We start from the raw sequence: 25,924 nt of genomic DNA, 5'->3' as shown, positions 1-25,924 counted from the left end.
GCTGTCTATTGAGCTCAGTGCTATTGACAAGAAGTGAGAGGCACTGTGAGCTCATCCTCTCAGTCTGCTGCAAACAGAGTGTGCCAGCTTTTATTTAAACTGGCCGCTCTGTACGTAGCTTCTGACAGGCTGCACAAGGAGCCCCGTATCTCCAAAACCATAGGTCCTAGGAGCCCCAAATTTGACCAGTGATGGGTTAGGACTTTGGCTACTTACCAACCCCCCCCCGAAGCTTGATTTTTTTTTTGTTTTTTTATGTTCATGCCAGGCTCTGCCTCACTTGACTGCACGTCCCTGATACAAGGAACTTGTTAAACAATTGTACTGTTTATTGCATTAAAATATTATTCGTCTGATGTTTTTGCTTGTTGCCTGGAGTTGCTGTTTAACACTTATAGAACGAGAAGAGCCATTTGAAATTAAAGCAGCACATAATTTCTAAGTTACTATATTAAATACCAGCCAGCAAAAATAGCCAGGAATTGATATGGAGTTGCCTGTAAACAGAAACTACAGCTTGTGGCATAATTGCAATTCAGGAAGACATGTTATGTTTACAACATTAAATTTTATTAGTTCCCCTAAAGATACTGGCCACAACATTTCGTGATTGTGTTCTCTAAAGCAATGTTGTCTTGTTACATTTTAACTTTGCTTTTGCTCATGTCTGCCACATAATTTTGTTGCCATGTATACTTTAGAATATTTAAAATAATATTATGATCAAAACTGTAATTATTCTTTTAGGTGTAGCTTAGACCAGCCTATGAATCGTTGGGGTGGACACACCCCTGTTAAAATGTCAGGTTTCTGTGATGTAAAAATATTAGACAAAGATAAATAATTTCAGAACTTTTTCCACCTTTAATGTGACCTATAAACTGTACAACTCAATTGAAAAACAAGCTGAAATCTTTTAGGAGCTGTTCTAGTAGGTCTTTCGTGACATTTTCTTAAAGTCCAGGAGCAAGGGGAAGAGAGATGCCGCTCTAGGAAGGGTGTCTGGAAATGTAGCTCTCCTTAGAACAAGAGCTGGCTAAGCATAGGTAATTGGATGAAGGGAAGATTCTGGACAGCCGCACTCAAAATCAAATGCCTTTTTTAAAAAAAGGAGGTAATAATCCAAAAGCTATGAATAAGCACTTTTGAAAATGTGAAACGCATCAGCTCCTGTGATCCGTTGTTTGCTGTGGCTTGTATTTTTTGGAATATTACCTCTTTTTTAAAAAAGGCATTTGATTTTGAGTGCGGCTGTCCAGAATCTTCCCTTCATCCAGTGACATTTTCTTAGTCGCATCATACAGCAAAAGCCAGGGTCCGCAGAGAGGCATCTCATCGCTAGGATCAGTCAGGAGAAGGTTACAAAAGAATTTCCAAGGCATTAAATATACCATGGAACACAGTGAAGACGGTCATCATCAAGTGGAGAAAATATGGCACAACAGTGACATTCCCTCCAAAATTGCTGAAAAGACAAGATGAAAACTGGTCAGGGAGGCTGCCGAGAGGCCTACAGCAATATTAAAGGAGCTGCAGGAATATCTGGCAAGTACTGGCTGTGTGGTACATGTGACAACAATCTCCCGTATTCTTCATATGTCTGGGCTATGGGGTAGAGTGGCAAGACGGAACCCTTTTCTTACGAAGAAAAACATTCAAGCCCGGATAAACTTTGCAAAAACACATCTGAAGTCTCCCAAAAGCACGTGGGAAAATGTGTTATGGTCAGATGAAACCAAGGTTGAACTTTTTGGCCATAATTTCAAAACATATGTTTGGCACAAAAACAACACTGCACATGACCAAAAGAACACCATACCCACCGTGAAGCATGCTGGTGGCGGCAGCATCATGCTTTGGGTCTGTTTTTCTTCAGCTGGAACAGGGGCCTTATCCAAGGTATAGGGAATTATGAACAGTTCCAAATACCAGTCAATATTGGCACAAAACCTTCAGGCTTCTGCTAGAAAGCTGAACATGAGGAGGAACTTCATCTTTCAGCATGACAAAAGCATACATCCAAATCAACAAAGGAAGGGCTTCACCAGAAGAAGATTAAAGTTTTGGAATGGCCCATTCAGAGCCCAGACCTAAATCTGATTGAAAATCTGTGGAGTGCTCTGAAGAGGGCTGTACACAGGACATGCCCTTGCAATCTGACATATTTCGAGTGTTTTTGCAAAGAAGAGAGGGCAGATATTGCCAAGTCAAAATGTGCCATGCTGATAGACTCATACCCAAAAGACTGAGTGCTGTAATAAAATCAAAACGTGCTTCAACAAAGTATTAGTTTAAGGGTGTGCACACTTCTGCAACCATATTATTTTATTTTTACCTCCCTCCACCTAAAAGATTTCAGTTGTTGTTGTTTAACTGAGGTGTATAGTTTATAGGTCACAATAAAGGTGGAAAAAGTTCTGAAATGATTTATCTTTGTATCATTTTTTACATCACAGAAACCTGACATTTTAACAGGGGTGTGTATACTTTTTATATCCACTGTATATCATTTGATAAACTCATAAAAGAGATATTGTTCAATTTGACATTCACTATAATTAGGATATATTTTGGGTCAAACTGTGACTTAGAATAATTTTGATTGTGGCTGGCGGCAGGATGTAGTTGAACTTTCCTAGATCAAAAGCAATGTATCAACCAGTGTCCATGACAACATCTCTTTAATAACATATTATACAAACAAGTGCATCTTTTTAATATAAACATGAGTATGAAGTCTATTATACAGTAGATAATAGATTTAAGAAAAAAGCACTTTTTGGTCCAGGGTCAATGAGCAGAGTGTGTCAGTGGTGTCTCTTTTTGCTACCTTTGATTCTACACAATGGATTGTGGGGTATTCATATCCATTATACTAGTGGCTTTCAACAGCAAACTGTTGACACAAATGCATTCAAAGGAATACAAGATCAAGCTATCAAACATGGCCCACATATCAGCTGTGAACAGGGAGTGGTGGCAGGGAGCCATGAGGAGGAGAGCTGGAAGCTGAGATGTGCAGTGCTGTGCCACCAGCATGGTAGTGAGGAGAGCAAGAGTGGTGCAGTCTGGGTAGGCTCGAAAAGAGCAGTACAGTGCAGCCAAACTGTGTGCAGAGCAAGCTGTACGAGGGTGAGCTGTGAGCTGTGCAGGGGAGTGCCATGCTGCTAAGTGACACGAATGGAGAGAGCTGTCCATGGCCAGACAGATTGTGCTGCTGTACTAGACTGCTGTACCCTGAACCTGTGCTGTATGTGCACACAGAGCTGCAAAGACAGAGCTGCTGATAACTTTAGAGGAGAGAGGCATTGGTCTGGTTAACGTGTCTGTTGCAGGGAAATATCGGGCAAAGCCACAAGGACAGAGCTGTTGAGAGCATCTGATGCAGACTAATACAGGGCAGAGCCACAGAAACACTGACCAAACTGTGGAGTGGAATTTTTTACTTCTAAGGGCAAGACTTCTGACTCCTTTCAGGGAGAATGGTTCTGCTGCTGGACAAACATTGGCTTGAAAGGGGGACTCCTTTGGTCACATGACCTCTTGTCTGGCCTTTGGGACTTTGATCAGGACCAACTTTTTATAGTAAGAGGCCTCATGGCCACTTGCATTTATATTACTCTAATTTAGCACTCCAACATACTAACTAGGGCCCCAACACAGGCAGACTTCACCTAGGTCCACTGACTATTAGCATAGGCAGAGCCTTTTGCTTAGATAGGCCACCAAGCGCTATGTGGAACTACATATATATACACATGTGGAGACCACCTATTGAGAAGAAAATGCATCGTAAAGGCTGCCTTGTGCATCCATGATTAAAACTGCTGATTGGAGACAGGCTTCTTCTTGTTATGTAGGTAAAATTCCACCAGTCTGGTGACAGTAGTCAGTCAGAGACTGAGGGAAAGAATAAGAACTGGAGTTCAGTTTCCTCTGAATTAAAATGATCTTCCCCAATGAAAAGTAGGCTCCAGGATTAAACGTTGGTCTTCAGGAGAACATTAGAGGGTTCTTAATCACTACATCGCAAGTGTGAGAAAGGGTACCTAAAGGTATGCTTGATATATAAGTCTGAAACTTTTATGTGTGACTATACAGTATTAACAACCCGCTTTAAGAAGATATGTTATGGAAGAGTTTTAAAACTGTGTTTTCCAAATGAGTCCTGTTTCTGCATCACCTTCTCACTGGAAAAATAGGTTAAGGATAACTTTTTGGCAGCAGTGCGAGAGAGTTATACAGTTGCCTAAAAATGCTAATGACTGGCAATACCAGTGTAGTTGATCACAAATCCAGGTGACTTGCATTGTAGGGATATAGAGGTTTCTGTTGCTGTCAATCAACTACAGTGTGGCTGAGCCACACTGTGTGGCTCAATCGAGTGCGGATCTAACCCGCATGTGTGCCACCATAAGAAGCGTCTTCCTATGGTTGCACACGGAGACGAGGAGGAATCAAGTGCCCACGGGGGACCCAGGAAGAGGAGGATCAGGGCTACTCTGTGCAAAACCATTGGACAGAGCAGGTAAGTATGATATGTTTATTATTTAAAAAAATAACTTTACAATTACTTTAATTCTTTAGTAGATTGAATTAGGAGCTTGTACAATAATTCCCATTTCTTAAACCTCACTCTTGGTCAGTAAACCTGTCCATCATATTATTTTGCAAATAGTGAGGCTTAAAAAATAAAAAGGGGTGGGGCCAGGCTTCTGCCCATATTGACCCTGGAAGTAGGTGCACATCAGAGCACCCTGGCTGTCTATACTGAGTAAGAACTTGATGTATAGATACCTTGGAGGTGCCTCTCGTGCACTGATAACATTGATTTAGGTAAGTACAACACATTTCATGTGTGCTTTAAATGTAATTAAATTTGTTGCTTTTAATAACAGTATAAAAATAAATTAAACATATTTTACTGTCAGAGTCCTTCATGTTGCAGTGGCATCACTGTCTAAGCATGTGTGTACAAATTGGATACAGACACTTTCATTAATAAAAGCTGTTTTGTTTTGTTTTCATGGCCTAAAATACGTTCAGCTTGACTTCTGAAATTTCTGATGATGTTGATTTATTGAGGGTAGATGTAAAACAATGCTGCATTTGGGTTTGCATTTTTTTGGTAATCCTAACATAACCCTTTTTCATTTCATATACTGTACATTTCAACAATTAACTTTTTGATATACTAGAAACAGATTAAAGTTTTATTGGCTACTCATTACAGCATAAATTGCATCCATCCATAACCCTGTATTGAATGTAAATGTATTCTAAAGTAATGCCAGATCTAATTAAATTTTTAATTGGATCACATTTATGGTTTCCATTGAACTTCGAATAGAAAGCACACTTTTTGGACATACCGTAGTCTATATGTATGTACCGGTAAATTAAATTCTTCATGATTATAGGGCAAGATTACAGAGCCATATGTTCTATAACAACTTTTTTTTCTTTCTGTATGCTATATAAAGTATCTTATATGAGAACACAATTGAATTTAATTTTGAGTATATGTTTTATTAGTGAATAATGAAAATAATGAAGAAGGGCCTAATAAGGGTTATGTATAGCTCTGAAACAGGAACATCGTAGTTTTGTTACAGGCCTGTAATGGCTTTGATATGTTCACCCTTGAGAACCAGATCTAACATGAAATTTTTCATGTTTGGTTGATCATCTAGAAGTTTTATTTTTTTCAGTAATGATAAGATTACATTTAGGGTCATCACCCAACTAGCAGAGCCCAGGAGTCAACCAATCTCATAATCTGGTAACTCAAGTTCAATGCAAGTAAATGCAAAACAAGGGTTTACATACATTGCTTTCCAATTCGGTGAGGCTAGTGTTGCAATGTAAGCACCTCTGCCACACTGTGCAGCTAGTAAGATTACTTTACATAGTTACATAGTAGGTGAGGTTGAAAAAAGACACAAGCCCATCAAGTCCAACCTATGTACGTGATTATATGTCAGTATTACATTGTATATCCCTGTATGTTGCGGTCGTTCAGGTGCTTATCTAATAGTTTCTTCAAACTATCGATGCCCCCACTGAGACCACCGCCTGTGAAAGGGAATTCCATATCCTTGCCTCTCTTACAGTAAAGAACCCTGTACGTAGTTTAAGGTTAAACTTCTTTTCTTCTAATTTTAATGAGTGGCCACGTGTCTTGTTAAACTCCCTTCCGCGAAAAAGTTTTAACCCTATTGTGTGGTCACCAGTATGGTATTTATATATTGAAATCATATCCCCTCTCAAGCATCTCTTCTCCAGAGAGAATAAGTTCAGTGCTCGCAACCTATCCTCATAACTAAGATCCTCCAGACCCTTTATTAGCTGTGTTGCCCTTCTTTGTACTCGCTCCATTTCCAGTACATCCTTCCTGAGGACTGGTGCCCAGAACTGGACAGCATACTCCAGGTGCGGCCAGACCAGAGTCTTGTAGAGTGGGATAATTATCGTTTTATCTCTGGAATTAATCCCCTTTTTAATGCATGCCAATATTCTGTTTGCTTTGTTAGCAGCAGCTTGGCCTTGAATGCCATTGCCGAGCCTATCATCTAGTAGGGCCCCCAGGTCCTTTTCCATCCTAGATTCCCCCAGAGATTCTCTATACTATCTTTCTGCTTGAGCTTTATCATTTACTGCATGATCTCCTTGCTAATTAGACAGAGGTGATGATTCTGGTTTGATGTCAAGTGAGCAAAGTGAAGGTGACATAGTAAGCTATATTGCTGAATCAAAAAATATGTGTGTCACATATCTGACCATACAATATCACAGATGGGGCTGCATATAATTACAAATCCTATGGCAGATAAAATAGTAAACGTGTATGCATTTAAAGTATGCATTTAGCTGTTGTCCTGGAATTCCACCTTAGTACTAATAGCAATGGATATTAATTTATATATATATATATATATATATATATATATATATATACTGAGCAAAATTATAAAAATAATAAACGCAACACTTTTGTGTTTGCCCCTATTTATCATGAGCTGAACTCAAAGATGTATGACTTTTTCTTTGTGCACAAAAGTCCTATTTCTTACAAATATTGTTCACAAATCTGTCTAAATCTGTGTTAGTGAGCACTTCTCCTTTGCCGAGATAATCCATCCACCTCACAGGTGTGGCATATCAAGATGCTGATTAGACAGCATGAATATTGCACAGGTGGGCCTTAGGCTGACCACAATAAAAGGACACTCTAAAATGTGCAGTTTTATCACACAGCACAATGCCACAAATGTCGCAAGTTTTGAGGGAGCGTGCAATTGGCATGCTGACTGCAGGAAAGTCCACCAGAGCTGTTGCCCTTGAATTGAATGTTATTTCTCTACCATAAGCCGTCAGAGAATTTGGCAGTATATCCAACCAGCCTCACAACCGCAGACCATGTGTAACCACACCAGCCCAGGACCTCCACATCCAGCATCTTTACCTCCAAGATCATATGACACCAGCCATCCGGACAGCTGCTGCAACAATCGGTTTGCATAACCAAAGAATTTCTGCACAAACTGTCAGAAACCATCTCAGGGAAGCTCATCTGCATGCTCGTTGTCCTCATCGGGTTCTCGACCTGACTGCAGTTCATCGCCGTAACCGAATTGAGTGGGCAAATGCTCATATTCGATGGCGTCTAGCACTTTGGAGAGGTGTTCTCTTCACGGATGAATCCCGGTTTTCACTGTACAGGGCAGATGGCAGACAGCGTGTATGGCGACGTGGGGGTGAGCGGTTTGCTGATGTCAACGTTGGGGATCGAGTGGCCCATGGTGGCGGCGGGGTTATGGTATGGGCAGGCATATGCTATAGACAACGAACACAGGTGCATTTTATTGATGGCATTTTGAATGCATAGAGATATCGTGACGAGATCCTGAGGCCTATTGTTGTGCCATTCATCCACGACCATCACCTCATGTTGCAGCATGATAATGCATGGCACCATGTTGAAAGGATCTGTACACAATTCCTGGAAGCTGAAAACATCCCAGTTCTTGCATGGCCAGCATACTCACATGTCACCCATAGAGTATGTTTGGGATGCTCTGGATCGGCGTATACAACAGCGTGTTCCAGTTCCTGCCAATATCCAGCAACTTCGCACAGCCATTGAAGAGGAATGGACCAATATTCCACAGGCCACAATCAACAACCTGATCAATTCTATGTGAAGGAGATGTGCTGCGTGAGGCAAATTGTGGTCACGCCAGATACTGACTGGTTTTCGGACCCCACCCAACTTCCCCAATACAGTAAAACTTCCCATTTTAGAGTGGACATTTATTGTGGCCAGCCTAAGGCACACCTGAGTAATGGATTGGTGGATGGATTACCTCTGCAAAGGAGAAATGCTCACTAACACAGATTTAAAAGATTTTTTGTCCCGTGTCACGGGCACCTTCATTCCGGGACAATGTCCCGGAATAAAAAAAACAACACACCACCAGTCCGCCACCTTGATAATCATTTGCCGAAGCAGCCGAACTGGTCGCTAGGCTAGGGCTGCCCCACATCTAGAAAATAGGGGCAAGGCGGGGCAATTGCCCCCCCAACCCCGCGCCACCGGATGGCCCTTAATTCTGATTTTTGTCCCGTGTCCCGGGCACCTTCATTCCGGGACAATGCCACCCTGATAATCATTTGCCGAAGCAGCCGAACTGGTCGCTAGGCTAGGGCTGCCCCACATCTAGCAACCAGTGACGTCGGCTGACACGTGGGCAGTGGGCACCCTACGGCTGAGCAGCGCGCCTCCGAGTCCACCCACATCCTCTCTCCTTCTCCGCCTCCGGCCGCAGCAGCAGGGAGAGAGAGAGAGCAGCATTCCCAGTCCTGACTGGTAGTGGCACTGCTGGTAAGCCAGGATCCAGCCTGTGCCCAGTCAGTGCCAGTCCCGGGGCCGCCGCCTCTGCCAACTACTCCCGCAGCTGCTGTAGCACATTGCCAGCAGCCCAACTTCTCCAGTTTTCCTCTTGAGCCTCCTCCCGCCCACGAGGGCCACAAGTTTTGAACCGCCAAGCAAACTTCCAGGTTAGTGTTTGTTGTGGCAGCAAATATCATTCATGACCAACTCTAAAATGTGATACAGCAACTTGCTGGCAAATACGACCTGAGTCTTTACACTTTCCTTCATTCTTTAGTCACTATTACATTTTTAAAATCTGCAGATGCTCCACTTCTGTGATAGTGTGATTACATCTGCTACTGCACTTTTTTTTTTCTTTTTTTATAAATTATGCCCCCCCCCCCCCCTGAAAAAAGTTCTGCGGACGCCCATGTACAGTACACTACACTGAATTCTTTCTGTTAGAAAGCACTCCGACACCATTATTAACTGAAATTTTCAGCAGCCCCGAGAAAAAGAACCTCAGCATTGTCTGCAATTGCATATTAGCAGAACTTGGAATTTAAAAAACTTAAGTACTATTGTTGTAGGAAGTGGACTAGAGTAGACATTGTTAAAAAGCCACAGTATAATAAGCCACAGTATAATAAATACAGATGTTTGTAATGTTAAACATAGAGGATTATTTGTTAATACTGCTTGGCTCTGAAATGTACATAAATATAACCAATAACAAATGGATACAGACAGTTTCTTCTTTTGCCTATCTTCTTTACTGATGTAAGACTGAGATTAGCCAATGTGATCTCATGATCAAGAACAATTCTAGCAGTGTAAATCATGTAGGAGGACAAATTATATTTTTATGTACCAAGTGTTTTAGTCTGATGGAAACTTGGACATTAATTTTTAGACAGCTTCCTGAGAAAACTGGGGTCATTTGCAAGACAAAAAATATTTGCTGAAAGGTGTCATGCAGAAGAAGGTACATCTAACCCCAGGGCCATTGTTCCAAGAAACATACAGTATGTGTTTGCATGAAAAGTAATACCCGGATCTCACAGTGCTGTAATAGTTGGCAATCACACGTGTCTGAAGGTTAATTGTTGTTCATAGCTAGCAATCAGATGTAAACTTTCAGGTTTTAATAGAGGAGAATGAAAGGAAGGATCCGGTCAGGATCCTTTTGAGCCTTTTTTTTGTTGTTGTTGAGAGGTTAGTAGGGTGCAGGAGGAGTCTCTTGCTTCCTCTAGGTCAGTGACTCATCAAGTAAAGAAGCAAGGATTAGCATGACAGGGTAAGCTTCTCTAAAAATACATCAACAATGGAATTCTCTATATTTCTTTTCTTATGGTGTTCCATTTAATAAGATTATAATAGTGTGTAAGCAGATTTGAAGGTTTAATAAATCTGCCGGAGTTCCACATTTGCAGACTTTGTGGCAAACCCCATTAAAACCAATGGGAGATTATGGAAAGGGGGCTAGGCTATCCATTTCTTCAAATTATTGTCTGCTGTCACTCAGCTTACCTGGGTCCAAGGCTATGCACTACATTATCTGTTGTCCCTTACTTATGACAACAGATCTGTTATGAAAACAGAACTTTGCAAATTCTGGAGATTTGCCATGAACTCATGGCAGCACTGAACCCAAACCTTTTCCCTAATGATATCATGTTAACAAAGTTTAGATGTTCCTTTAAGCAATGGCAAATTGGCAATCTCATTAAACAGTTTTCAATTACTATAGTTTAAAGTTTGATGTATGACAAAATAACATGTAGTGGCAAAAATGTACAACTTTTAGAGCTTTCATAAAAGTGAGACTGTAAGTCAATACTTTGTATTCTCTCGTTTTGGATAAATAAGTAATAGCAATGTCTCTCCGCTCCTTCTCAATGAGTCTAATAGTAATATATAAATACTTTTATTTTGCTTAAATATCTTTTATTTCTTTTGTTATTAATAAAATGTACAAAGAGTTCTAGGATAGCTCAGAGAACTTAAGAAATTGCAAAATATCCAGCAATTCTCTTCTTGAAAATAACTGAAGGTTGTGTGCTCCTAAGCTAAAACTGGCAGGGCAGCTTATTATGTATGCCAGCCTTCAGAAAGGTTTAATATCTTGAAATAAGCAAATAGAACTCATTTTTGAAGGAGTGATGAAACATGAACCACTAGACAGTGCTTTCCAGTTTGCAAAATACATTACAATCAAAAAGAAAAAATACTCAATATTTTGTTTCTTGTTACAGTTTGAAGGCTGCAAGAAAGCATTCTCTAGGCTTGAAAACCTGAAGATTCACTTACGGAGTCACACAGGAGAAAAGCCTTATCTGTGCCAGCATCCTGGCTGTCAAAAGGCCTTCAGCAACTCCAGCGATCGTGCCAAGCATCAAAGGACACACCTGGATACCGTAAGGAAAGACACATCAAATAATATGCTTGTTCCGCAAGAAAAGGCTCCCATACTGCTGCCAGCTTCCTGAGCTTCTCATAAGCAGTCTTTACAAACGACAGTTTCTCCCTTTCCTCTGTATAGCAGAGGCCATAACACTGACAAATGTGAGGACAGTAATTGTGAACATACCTCAAACTCTCTATGACACATAATTAGTGTAAAATTTCACACATCTAGTAGCCAGTTTATTTTTACATTAACCCACATAATAAACTGTGAATGAAAATCATTAAATAGCCAAGTGACCTGTGTACAAAAAAATACCGTGGTCTATAATTTATGGCCAATACAAAGAGCAGTGATGGTGTGCCACAGTATGTGCAAAACGCTAGGAGTGTTGCTATATTAGCTATAGTAGTAAGGCTTAGGGACAAGAAGGGACCTGGGTTGGGGTGCAGAGGGTTTGTTAGAAAACCAAACAGCCCCCCCACCTTTCCTCCCTGCTCTTTTCATTGCTATGCATTTATTAAAACTGCCTTTAACTATTCACTTCTGAATGACAGAAAATGTTTCCAAAGTGAACACAATTCTCACCTTGGGATGTCATAGGAACAGGTGTCCCTACTATAGGATTTTCTCTCACCTCTTTCTCTGATGACAACTGAATATATTTGGATTTCCCCTCACTTCTGTCTCACTGATAGTGGTCACTCGAATAAATAAAGGGGTGCATATACCTAGTGGAGACACAGACAGTAAATTTGACAGCACGTTCTACTTTTTTTTTTCTGGAACTGGAAAGCCCTGGAACTGACTGCACTAGTGTGAACTATGCCATTGGAAACCATATAACCTAATTTCCATGCATTTTTGATGCAGAATAAAACGCACTGGACTGCATGTGGTGTGAACTGGTCCTTAGAGTAAACTATTAAAGTGGTTGTAAACTCTCCCCGACAACTTTGTCCCATGTAAATCAGCATAAAAAACCCTAATGAACACTGCTTGTAGATATCTCCTTACTTGCTTAGTATTGTTGTAATCCTTTTTGTTTTTTAGAATGACTTCACTGAGCATGCCCAGATCTCCCCTGATTTATGGCACACTCTGTGTACTTATCTGTCTATTATCAGATCTTCCTACGGCACAACTCTGAAATCCCACGAGACTGCATAATCACTCAGAGCTTCCTACTACAACCCATGTGACCATGTGACATCACATGCAGTGTAAACCTGGGCATCCGACAGGATTACTGCAGCTTTATCAGCTGAAGCTGATAAGACTGACACAGGCAAACACTAGATAATAGGCACAAGTAAATACTATGAAATAAAACAAGTTAGCTATGAGCAGTGAAACAGGGTTGCCATAGAAACGTTGGATTGAGAAGGAGGCTTGGTTAACAGTACAGGAAGTGCTCAATGTAAGGGTGGAAATACACTCTACTGTGCACTCAGAAAACAATACTTAAGATGGCGCTGCCTAACCCCTGGAAACAAGTTTTTTAAAGTTTCTTTAAACAGTAAGTAGTATGCAATTTGGGCTGGATTACAGTGGCTATAGTTTGATAATTACTTATTATAATGGACTAAATGAAAAGCAGCATCAGAGTGGGAGAGTTTACTTCCTTTTTAAATATGAGGGTCAAAAGGTTATATCTCACACAAACATGACAATGGATACGTTTTCAGATAAGTACCATGTAAATTATTAAATGTTATTAGCTATATTACGTATTAAAATCACTGTCATGCAAAATAATGCCATGCTAAAATCATATAATTATCTGTTAATATTTTTCTTACTGCTGTCTGCTTGCCACTATGACTTTTTTGTTTCACATTTTTTTCTGTGTCTATATCAGGATTCTGCTCTAACCTTAACCAATGTTTTCTGGATAGTCACTGCTGTTAGACTGCTTCACTAATCTGCTGTATCTGATTTTGCTAATCCTTCCTTGAGCAAATGATTCCTATGCTGTAAGTACCTCTGGGAATGTTCATTTATAACAAATGTGAAGAGAGAGTTACAAGTGAAGTAAAGTGATTACCTTACCCTATGCCTTTTTTGTCTAGAAACCCTATGCCTGTCAGATTCCAGGATGCAATAAGCGCTATACAGACCCAAGTTCATTACGAAAGCATGTAAAAGCTCATTCTTCCAAAGACCAGCAGGCCAGGAAAAAGGTAACAATGATACAGCCATATGTCATATGAATACCGTGCAATTAATTGTGCAGAAATGAGCTGTACCCCATTGCAACTAGATTGAGACTGTAATTATCTAGTACAGTTTATATAAAATGTCCAGCTGTGAAGTCTCTTAATTGTGTAACCCAGAGACTGTGTACTTTATTGGTGCAGTACTCAAGAGAAAAGCCTGTGTTTCTTGAAAAAAGCCTGTTATAGCAAGTTTTATGTATTACTGAGGATGTAATTGATATTCCATAGAGAGTACACACAGCCAAGAGCATACATGACCCAAACTGTGATAGTTGTTAAACTAATCCAGACATTCCTATAAGAATTTGATAATATAGTGTTTAAGACATGAGTGACACTAGGGTCTGATTGTTACTTTCTCACTATGATGCAATTAAATGCAACATAACACAACTATATTGTCATTTAAAAGTGCCATTACAATCCTGTCTGTTAATAACATACATTTTGTTGTCCTTATATCATGTTTGGAAACATATGAGAAAGTTTAAATAGCTTTTCATGTGTCCAATTTCTCCTCCTTCTCCACATGTCATGCCTACAATAAATAAGTGTTACAAAATACCTTAGCTCCTATAATTATTAATACAATGCAGGTTTTTAGTGCTTTACAATGTATAAACAGTATGGTTATTCAGCAGGCAATATAAAGAAGGGGTGGGCATAAACACAAAATGTTCAAAGACGTCATTACTGGGTTTGTAAAGCACATACAGTTTCTTTTAGTGTAACAAAATAAGGACAGACTGGGTCAGGAGGCAGGGTAGTATCCCCCCCATCTAAAGGCCAAAGTGTATCTTTGGTGTTGAGTAGAGGAGGAAATGATTAAAACCCTCGATATTGTCCCATTTGGAAAATCTCCCCTTACTTCCTGCCCTGGGGACAGAAGAGAAAGTGAGAATACATTTCTACAAAGTGTGAGGAAATACCTCTTATGCCTTGTACACACGACCGGACTTTTCGACATCAAAGGTCCGACGAAACTAATCCGCCAGACAATTCGATCGTGTGTGGGCTTCATCGGACCTTTGCTGTTGAAAAATCTTTAGAAATAGAACATATTTCAAATCTTTCCGACGAACTTGAGTCCGGTCGAAAAATTCGTTCGTCTGTATGCTAGTCCGACGAACAAACAATGACGCAAGGGCAGCTATTGGCTACTGGCTATGAACTTCCTTATTTTAGTCCGGTCATACGTCATCACGTTCGAGTCAGTCGGACTTTGGTGTGATTGTGTGTAAGCACGTCCGTTGCGTCTGAACTCCGTCGAAAGTCTGTCAAAAAAGTCCTTCGGAGTTCAGTCTGTCGAATGTCTGCTCGTGTGTACACGCGATTAGACAACTGTCACAGAGACAATTTTCCACTAGGAAGATTTCCCATGACTTTCTGTTCTTGTGACAACTGTAAAATTTTGTAATTTATTATATCGCAACAAATAGAGAGGGTTGTAGGCTGCAAAAAAAAAACTTTAAACAGTCAACAGTCACAATCTAAAACAGCAAAAAAAAAAAAAAAACCCTTACACCTATAATTCTTCTTGCTGAATATATAGTAATATAGTTGGAACTGCTGCATTGGCTTAGGATGCTAGCTATTGTTTATTGTTAAGCAATGCATGTTGCTCATTATAAGTGGTATGTATAGCAATAAGGTCAAGGAATTTTAATGCAGAAGAGACATGCTTTGTCTCTTCTCCAGTAGCCACCCTGGCGGTATGGCGTTTTATATTATAGGCCTGTAATTCTTAGCAATAACACACTTAAATCTGTCCAAACAAGAGTCTAGTAGATATCCCGGGTATGATAAAGTTTTAAACACAAAATCATAAATTATAATATAATAAATAACTATAAATAATTAGAAAAAATAATAATATAATAATAATAAAATTAATTTCCCCACAATTCACAATTGCTCAATTCTGAAAGTGTTCAAATTTACTATCGCTGTTTTCTAACTGGTCTAAAACCACTTTTGATGTAAAGGGACACGCTTTGGTTGCTATGGACAATCTCACGTTTCCAGGCAGAAAGAACAGTATATATATTATAAAACTGCATTCGGGGCATTGGACAAAGCACTAGGGACAAAAGGGATGTGAAATGATTTCATACAGTAATGTAATCTGTAAGATTACACTGTACTGTATGTGTTACGAATTTTCTATTTTTTTAATTTGCCGCTGGGCTCCACCCCCGTGCTTCGCAACATTTGCAGGGAACGGAGCCCGGCACACAGAGGCATCGGGCGGAGGACAGAGCCCACGGACACAGCGGGGGGACATCACAGGATCCTGGGGACAAGGTAAGTAACCTGCACCAGGATCCTGCAATGCAATCCCGAGTGTGGCTCGGGGTTACCACTAATAGTGCTGAAATTTAACCCCGAGCCACACTCGGGAAAACTGCCAGGGAGGTTAAAGTTACTCACCTGCCTGTCCGTCCCTTGTATAGTGAGCCATGAGTGGAAAGCTCGCTGGAACGGGGGTAAATATAGTTCTGCTTTAAAGTGCATGAACCATATTGGTAATTGGCTATAAAAAAAAAGAATCTTTTTAATATCTCCTAATGGTTCTGTAGCCTCCCTGGCGGTTTTCCCGAGTGTGGCTTGGGGTTTAAATTCAGGACCATTAGCGGTAACCCCGAGCCACACTCGGGATTACATCGCAGGATCCTGGTGTGGCTTTACTTACCTTGTCCCCGGGATCTGCGATGTCCCCCCGCTGTGTCTGCGGGCTCTGTCCTCCTCCGAAGCCTCTCCGTGCCAGGCTCCGTTCCCTGCGAGCGTCGCGACGCTCGGGGGCGGAGCCTGGCGGCAAATTCAAAAAATTGTAAAAATCATAACACATACAGTACTGTAGTCTTACAGATTACAGTACTGTATGAAATTATTTCACATCCCTTTTGTCCCCAGTGCTTTGTCCTATGCCCTGCATAAAGTTTTATATTATATATACTGTTCTTTCTGCCTGGAAACTGGAGATTGTCCATAGCAACCAAAAAGTGTCCCTTTACATCAAAAGTGGCTTTAGACCAGCTAGAAAACAGCGATAGTAAATTAGAACACTTGCAGAATTGAGCGATAGTGAATTGTGGGGAAATTTATTTTATTATTATTTTTTTTTTTTTTTTTAATTATTTATTTTTATTTATTATATTAGAATTTATGTTTTTGTGTTTCAAACTTTATCATACCCGGGATATCTACTAGACTCTTGTTTGGACAGATTTAAGTGTGTTATTGTTAAGAATTACAGACCTACAATATAAAACGCCAAATTTCCATGCAAAATAATTGTACCGCTTTCAGCACCTAAAATCCGAAATAATCATACCGCCAGGGAGGTTAAAAGACAGTGATTTATCTGCAGTGAATGATTGGGAAATGTCAAATGCACTGCTTTAAAAATATAAGTTCAAAGACTGTAGTTACTACACAAGGCAGAAATAAGCTGCCTTGTGCCTTGTGGGAAAGAAAGATTTAACGGAGTTGATCTACTATAGGCAAATAGACTGTACCCTATTGCAAATGCAGTTGCACTCTGCAAGTGCATTTGCTCTAGAGTTAAACAAAAAAATTGTGTTTTTTTATTTTCCTTGTATGTGATTGGGTATTCTTTGCAAAGTGAAGCCTCGACTCATTTAATAAGATTTAGAGCAAGTGCCTTTGCAGAATGCAACTGCACTTGCAAAGTGCACAGTCTATTTGCCTTTAGTAAATCAACCCCATTGTTTCACCCTCCTACTGTGATCTTATGGGTTTCAGTGGTATTACTACCGCCAGTTATTTTCTGTTTAGTATAGATTCAGATTTTGCAATGTTGTCTGGCATGTCAAGCAATATTTTTACACGCATGGCTCATTAAATAGATTTAGAATTTGTTATTTGTGATTTTATTACCTGATTTATAAAACTATTTTACTGGTGAAAAATTTCTAGCATTATGATTGCTTAAAATTTTAACTTGCCAGAGAGCTGTAGGTTCCATCTTCAAAAAAATCATTGAGCCCTTAAATCTGTACCCAACCAGGAAACTGAGGCTGGGTGGAAAGAACTGGTAGCAAAACTTGATTGAGTAAAGTGAACTGAATAACAGTAAAAGTAATTAAAAATGAAAGAAATGCCAATCAGAAGACATTTCAGAAAACTGAAAGGCACTCTGACCTATTCCAAAGTCTAGCATATGTAGAATGTTATTTTATTGATGGTTTTTGATTAGAGAGCATGCGGTATATTTTCCACGCTCTCGCGCAATGTGTATTATATACAGTATATATATATGAAAAATGCTGAAAAGCGGGAATGCTTGCAAAAGAGCAGAAGTTCTCTTAGGTACACTTATATGCTGTTTCTGAAACTAGCTGTTTGATAGGTTGGTTCAAGTAACCTGGAGAATTTGCAACAGTTTCACTACAGACTTTGGCTGGGCTTGCTCTACGAGCAATCCCAGTCTAGCTTGGTTGGGGATGAGCCGAACCCCCCCCCCCCCCGGTTCAGTTCGCAGCAGAACATGCGAACAGGCAAAACATTTGTCCGAACACGCGAACACCGTTAAAGTCTATGGGACATGTGGCCGGGATGGTGGACTGAGCAGACGTGTTCTCAGAGCTCTCCTGGAGTGAGATCCGTTAATCTAATCCGTACCGACTGACCAAGTGGATCGAGAGGATCCTTTCATACCTGGATGCCTTCTAAAAACTTTGGAAGTCAGAAGAGGGGTAAGCGGCTGAAATTCCCCCAGAATATCCCCGTAGAGACTTCCCCGATCTCTTTTGCCCGGGGCTCTCCGGCGCGCCTAACCAATATGGCATCACAAACGGACCACGAGGAGGGCGCTCTCCCTGTACCTACAGGCATTCCGGAGGTTATGGCGGCCATCACCCTGTGCCAAACTGCCTTGACCTCTAAGATTGAGGAGGTCCAAATGGAAGTTGGATTGATTCGTCAAGACTTTGATAAGATCCGGTCTCGAGTGTCTGAAATAGAGCGGCGAGTGGGAGAGGTGGAGGATACGACGAATGATCATGCGGCATCCATCAGAGCCCTACAGACGAGGGTCAAGGCTCTGGAATATAGAGCGGAGGATGCCGAGAATAGAAGTCGTCGGAATAACCTCAGGATTGTGGGACTTCCAGAGGGGGTCGAGGGAAGATTCCCTGCCCTATTTACAGAGGATTTCCTTCGCGCCCTGCTGCCGGATGCCAAACTATCACCACACTTTGCAGTAGAACGGGCTCATCGTGTCCCCGCCAGGCCTGGACCTGAAGGACCCCCACCCAGAACCTTTATTCTCCGGCTGCTAAATTACAGGGACCATGATGAGCTACTACGAGCGGCACGAGCGGCTGGGGAGCTTCCATACCGCAATGTAAAGATCCTGCTGTTCCCGGATTACACCATGGAGACCCAGAGACAGCGCCGCTCTTTTGACAGCGTCAAGGCTGCCCTGCGAACCAAGGGATTGAAATACAGCGTCTTGTTTCCAGAAAAACTGCGGGTAGTGGATGGTGAGACCAGCACGCTAATATGGGAATGTTTTGGCTGCAGTTTTTTGAATCGCCCTATACTCCTCTGTTGGAGGAGGGAAGACATAATTAGACTCTTTATCTACTAGGAGAATGCGTGACTTCCAGACCCTTATGACAGGTGCAATCTAGTGGAAAACTGTAACTTTTAATACCTCCTAGTTTACCGGCGGTTTATGGTAACGACCTCTGAAGTGTGTACCCCTGTTCAACCAGGTGACAATATCCCTATACTCAGGGCTGGACTGGAACAAAAATGTGGCCCTGGACTTCATCCAGACTGGCCCAGGGCACATCAGGGCACAGCACATCAGGGTACATTGCACATTAGGGCATGGGGCACATTAGGGCACATCAGAGCACATTATGGGGCACATTGTTTACTAGCCAGCATGCAGAGTAGCACAGGAAGCGTCTGTGATAGGTTTTCTCTCATGCCACGCTGCTCCCCGGTGGCCCCTCCTCTCTTCTCGTCCATCCCCATTTGCTTGTGACATCATCTGGGATGGACGAGAAGAGAGGAGGGGCCGCCGGGGAGCAGCGTGGCATGAGAGAGAACCTATCACAGACACTTCCTGCGCTACTCTGCATGCTGGCTAAATCTCGATCTACCCGTCAGGCGCCAGCTGTCGGCGATTGACGGGTAGATCGCTGCGGACCTCCGATGCAATAGGCGGCCGCTGAAACCGGCCCACTGAGCAATCGGCCCACCGGGAAACTCCCGGTAGACCCGATGGCCGGTCCATCCCTGCCTATACTATAATATAACACTCCAATAGCTCTGCAAAAGAGCAACCCCCTGTGAGATTTTATTTTTTCATTTTTGATTTTTGTTTTTTGACTCTGTGTGATTTGCTGGATGTAAAGATCCCTATCTGGCTACACGTCCCCAACCTGAGGGATTAGTATATGAGTAATGGACGTTAAGGGCTTTAAATGCATCTCTATGTTTCGAGGTGCATGGGGTGGGGGAGGGGTGGTTTGGCGGCTAATGTTCATAGCTGCTGGTTCTTACTGGTTTACAAGTTTACAAGGTTGTGTTGGTCTTTTGTTGTTCTCATACATAGATTGGAGCAACTATTTGGGTATGATGCTACTCTACATATTGCTGCACTGCTATTCTCCATGGCCCCAGAGGGGTTATGTAGTCCCCCTCGGGTTCACTGGATCCCCAGGTCACTAGGGGAGAATATCCTTCATTACTGGGTGCGATTAGTTGATGGCTAAGTGCTTAATAGTATCCTGGAACGTGAGAGGGCTGAATTCAGCCATCAAGCGCTCCCTGGTACTTAACTATTTGAGGAAACTCCGCCCGCAGGTGTGCATCCTGCAGGAGACACACTTGACGGGATCCAAAGTTCTGAGTCTGAGGAGGGCTTGGATTGGTGAGCACTATCATGCATCCTACTCTAACTATGCCAGAGGGGTCAGCATTTTGGTGCATAGATTCCTGCCTTTTCAGCTCATAGAGGTGAGACTTGACCCCGGAGGCAAATACATTATTCTACACGCATCAATCTCTGAGATCCCTTATGTAATAGAGGGTATATATTTACCCCCACCTGTTGATGTAGAGGTGCTGCATGTATTGATGCAGCAAGTCACAATGTTTAATGTGGATAATGTCCTAATTATAGGAGATTTTAATATGGTGCCTTCCAGAGAGTTAGATAGAATGTCTGATTCGGGACCTCAGCAGGTGGCCCTGTCCCGTTGGGCGACCGCCTTCCACATGACAGATGTTTGGCGTCATTTCCATCCCTCAGACAGAGAGTATACTTGTCTCTCCGCCACATCCCGGACTATGTCACGTATTGATCTGGCATTTGCCTCATCGGCTATGTTGCGGAGAGTGCTATCGACTGAGATTCTGTCGTGGGGGATATCTGATCATGCCCCCCTGTCTGTCACCATTCGGACCTCACATCTGGAGGGCGGGAAGGTATGGCGATTGTCCAAATACTGGGTTGAAGACCCTGAGATTCAGGAGGCGATACCGGAAGGGGTGTGCAGCTTTTGGGTTGATAATGCGGGATCTACTGGGCCCACAGTGTTATGGGATGCCTTTAAGGCCTGGCTCAGAGGGGAATATATTAAACGTATAGCTCAACGGAAGAGGAAATCTGTGCAGTCTCTGAGACATCTGGAGGAGCAGGCGCGACTTAGGGAGGCAGAATATGTACGTTCTCCGGTGCAAGCTAAGTATATAACCTGGCAAGACACCCTGAGGGATTTATCCATCTTAAGAGTAGACCTCACCAAGAAATCTATGTTAGAGAGTGCTCAAAGGGTGTTTGAATATGGGGATAAAAACGGTAGCCTACTGGCCTGGTTGGCTAAGGGGCAACATGCAATGACCCATATTGGCAGGCTGCGAGGGCTGGATGGTCGTATGTTGACGTCACCAGCTGATATTTGTGCTAGCTTCCTAGAGTTCTATCAAACCCTGTACTCATCGAGAATTGCTTATGAAAAAAATGAGTTACTGCAGTATTTGGATCGAGTCTCACTTCCTACCTTAGAGCCGGAAAAAAGAGAGATACTAGAGGAAGAAATTTCCTTAGAGGAGGTTCAGGAGGCGATGGGAATTATGCAATCAGGGAAAGCCCCGGGTCCCGATGGAATCCCTATTGATTTTTACTCCACTTTTCAGGAATTGCTGGCGCCCCAGCTTACCTCACTGTTGAAACAATTTGTGGAACAAGGTTCCCTCCCTGAGTCGATGGCTGATGCGGTAGTGGTCTTGGTGCCCAAACCCGGCAAGAGCCCTGAAGAGTGCGCCTCTTACAGGCCAATTTCATTAATTAACGCAGACGCCAAATTGCTAGCAAAAATATTGGCTATTCGTATAAGTAAGGTCATGGACGATTTGATCCATATTGATCAGACTGGGTTCATGGCGGGAAAGGGCACCGACATCAACATCCGTCGTCTATTTCTCAACCTAGCCACCCCCCATGACAATGGGGGTACAAGAGTCATAGCCTTTCTGGACGCTTTTGACTCCGTAGAGTGGGGTTACCTTTGGGAAGTCCTTAGTAGATTTGGGTTCGGGCCCAAATTCCTTCATTGGTTGGGCCTACTGTATCAAGCCCCTAGAGCGAGGATTTGCGTGAATAATGCCCTCTCGGACTCCTTTCTCCTCCAGAGGGGAACTCATCAGGGGTGCCCATTATCCCCTAGCCTATTTGCACTGGCCTTGGAGCCCTTGGCGATAGCGGTCAGAGAGTCGAGTCGCATTGTGGGACTCAGAGTTGGCCCTCTGGAGGAGAAAATATCCCTATATGCGGACGACACTCTGCTATATTTACATGATGCTGACGCATCGCTATCTGCAGCACTTGAGACCTTTGATGAATTTGGGAAATATTCAGGGATCCGTATTAACTGGTCTAAATCCGCGCTGTTCCCATTAGATGACCGTGCCAAAGTTGTGGGGATGCAGTCCCCCTTGCCGTGGGTGGAGGAGTTTGTTTACTTGGGAATTAGGGTGGGAAGGGACTTACGGGCTTTTCAGCGTCTTAATCTCCAACCGATAGTGGCACGACTCAAAGATCATTGCTCCCGATGGGCTAAGCTACCCCTCAATCTTCTAGGGCGCATAAACATCATAAAGATGATTTATCTCCCAAAGTTTAACTATATTTTTAGAAACTGCCCGGTGTGGATACCACATTCATTTTTCAGAGACATAAATAGCTGCATTGGCACTTTTCTATGGGGTGGGGCCCCCCCCGGTTGGCTAGACAGACCTTGTGGCTTCCTGTGAGTAGTGAAGGCCTGGCCTTGCCTAATTTCATAGTGTATTACTGGGCAGCGGTGCTTGTCACGGTTAGATGGTGGATGGAGCAATCAAGAGCCAATGCAGCGACCTGCCTAGAGGCAAACATAGTGGGTTCTCTCAATGAACTAAGTAATCTTGTGTATAGGGGCCCTGCGGCATATCCATCTCTCCCGACGCCGACTCAGGCGACCTTGAGGGTATGGAAGGTGGCTAGACGTAGATTCCAGCACCCGAATAGGTGGTCCCCTTGTTGTCCTTTGTGGGGTAACCCCGAGCTTCCCCACTTTCGGACGATTCCTGACCCACAGATTTGCTCTTTGGGAGAAATGGAAGGTGGACCTACCAAAATTGGATAGAGAAACCTGGGAGGAATGTTTTGAAAATAGTGCTAAATTAGTGATATGCTCTAGGGATAAATTAATACAAACCAAATTTTTGCACAGGGTGTATTATACGCCTCAGAGGCTGCACAGAATCTTCCCGTCTCGCTCTCCCGGATGCCCGCGGTGTCACTCCTCCGAAGGCACTTACCTTCATATGTTTTGGACCTGTCCCAGGCTTTCGAGGTTCTGGGCTGAGGTGGGAGAGTGGCTTAAGATCCGCCTTCAGCTGGACGGCCCCTTGACGGCGGAGCTGGCACTGCTGGGGGTGCAGGATGATGAGCAACGACCTAGATATACTAAGATACTGATCTCACTTTTACTTTTTTATGCAAAAAAGGAGATTCTGTTGAAATGGACCTCTCGGTTGCCACCCACGGTGGGAGCATGGGAAAAATCAGTTAATGCGACTCTCCCATTATATAAACTGATGTACATAAGTAGAGGGTGCCCCTTGAAATATGAAAAAATTTGGAGGCCATGGACTGATCCCATGTAATATGCGGCCTCTTGGTAATAGATTATTCTGGTTAAGCTGACCTTGAATTTTTGTTTTTTTGTTTCTTCCTTATGGGAGGCCTGCTCTCCATCCCCCCCAGGGTACCTTTTAAGTTTCTGCTATATAGCAAACATTTACATTAATATGTGGAGATGGATACCAATGTATACTCATGCATATGTTCCTTGGCACTACATAATATGATACTGCAATTGTTTTATCTGTTATACTTTTCAGTGTGGAATGTATGTATCTTGACATGATTCTCTTTTTCAATAAAGACCAACCTTGGTGTTAAAAAAAAAAAAGTCTATGGGACACGAACGTGAAAAATCAAGAAAAATCAAGTCCACGCCAAAACTACCAAAAACAAATGGTGTGGATTTCCCCCCCCCCAAAATCCATACCAGGCCCTTCAGGTCTGGTATGGATATTAAGGGGAACCCCACACCAAAATTTAAAAAAGAAAATGGCGTGGGGGGCCCCCAGGCACTATATACTCTGAACAGCAGTTTATATACTATACGGCCTGCCCTAGATACTCTGCAGAAAAATTGGGCCTTAGGTGTTGGTGGTGCCAGAACACTGTAACCCCTCACAGTTAATCTTGTTGGGTGCAGGAACGGGCCCTGCTATAAAATATCATATCAAAAATTGTAATTACATGGCCCTGTTAAACAGGGGCAGAAAAATTGGGCCTTTAGTTTTGGTGGCGCCAGAACACTGTAACCCCTCACAGTTACTCTTGTTTGTTCATAGGAATGGGCCCTGCTGTTAAATATTGTATCAAAAATTGTAATTATATGGCTCTGTTAAACAGGAGCAGAAAAATGGGACCTTTGGTTTTGGTGGGGCCAGAACACTGTAACCCCTCACAGTTACTCTTGTTGGGTGCAGGAATGGGCCCTGCTTAACTAATATTTCAAAAATTGTAATTACATGCCCCCGTTAAACAGGGGCAAAAAAATTGGGCCTTTGGTTTTGGTGGAGCCAGAACAATGTAAGTCCTCACAGTTACTCTTGTTGGGTGCAGGAAGGGGCCCTGCTGTGAAATATTATATCAAAAATTGTAATTACATGCCCCTGTTAAACAGGTGCGGACAATCATTTTTATGAATGTGAGTCTATCAACGGAGTCTGTCGACAGGCGCACTCTTTGATCCTTTACAAACCCTCCAGCAGCACTGAATGTGCGTTCAGAAAGCATGCTGGATGCAGGACAGGCCAGTAGCTTGTTTGCATATTGAGCAAGTTCTGGCCAGTGGTCCATCCTCAAGACCCAGTAACCCAGTGGATGCTTTGTTGGAAAGGTCTCCAAGTCTGCTCTTGCTTCTAGATATTCTTGCACCATATAATGCAGACGCTGGCAATGGTTGCTTGAACCGATCAGACCTTGGCGCTGAGGACTGAAAAATTGTTTAAAGGCATTGGTCAGCCGGCCACCATCTCCACTGCTCTCCTCTGACTGAATGAAGCCTCAGCAACACGTTGTCCAGCACCAGGAAATGGTAACCTCCCAGGGTCTGGAAATGCGTTACATAAACCTTTCTTCAAGGCCTCCTGAAGATGTTTCATCCTCTGCAAAGGCAGGATGAGTTCTGCAACTTTACCCTTGTAACGTGGATTAAGAAGGGTTTCCAGCCAGTAATGATCCCTCTCCTTGATACCACAAATCCTAGGGTGCTTTGCAGGCTTTGCAGAATCAGAGAGGCCATGCAGCGTAAGTTTGCAGAGGCATTAGATTCTGAGTCCTCTGGGTTACTAAGGATCACATTATCCGTAACTACCTCCTCCCAGCCATGTACAACTCCTTAGGTTTCTGGGAACTGAAAACCATCCCTTGAAGACTGCTGCTGAATGTTATCCTCTACATCCATGTTGACACAATCCTCTTCTTCCTGTGTGTTTAGCGGGCCTGCAGGAATGCTATCTGGATAAAGGGGGCCTTGAGAGTAAGGGAAGTCCTCCTCTTCCTCCCACTATTCTGCCTCAAGTGCCCTGTCCATGATTCCATGAAGCGTGTGCTCTAGCAGGAAGACTAGAGGGACAGTGTCACTGATGCATGCTTTGTCACTGCTAACCATCCTTGTGGCCTCCTCAGATGGTAACAGGACAGTGCATGCATCCTTGATCAGTAGCCACTAGCGTGACGAAAAGAAGCCACATGGTATTTTACTGTTGCCTACAGACTAAATCAGTTTTAAAGAGAGAGGGCCATTATAGTACCTCATCCTC

At 42.6% G+C, this 25,924-nt stretch overlaps 1 protein-coding gene across 1 annotated transcript in view; it reads left to right on the top strand.

Annotated features, from left to right (window-relative positions):
- Window positions 1-25,924, top strand: part of GLIS3 (GLIS family zinc finger 3) — a 551,611-nt gene that overhangs the window by 342,214 nt on the left and 183,473 nt on the right. The window contains exons 5-6 of the mRNA XM_073634951.1: window positions 11,131-11,292; window positions 13,355-13,465. Of these exons, the coding sequence (XP_073491052.1) occupies window positions 11,131-11,292; window positions 13,355-13,465 (273 nt within the window). The remainder of the gene's footprint in view (window positions 1-11,130; window positions 11,293-13,354; window positions 13,466-25,924) is intronic.

This window comes from Aquarana catesbeiana, linkage group LG01 (assembly GCF_042186555.1).
Source record: "Aquarana catesbeiana isolate 2022-GZ linkage group LG01, ASM4218655v1, whole genome shotgun sequence".
Classification (NCBI taxonomy): Eukaryota; Metazoa; Chordata; class Amphibia; order Anura; family Ranidae; genus Aquarana; species Aquarana catesbeiana.
The sequence above is the reverse complement of the archived record's forward strand: the minus strand, read 5'-3'. Positions and strand labels throughout refer to the sequence as shown.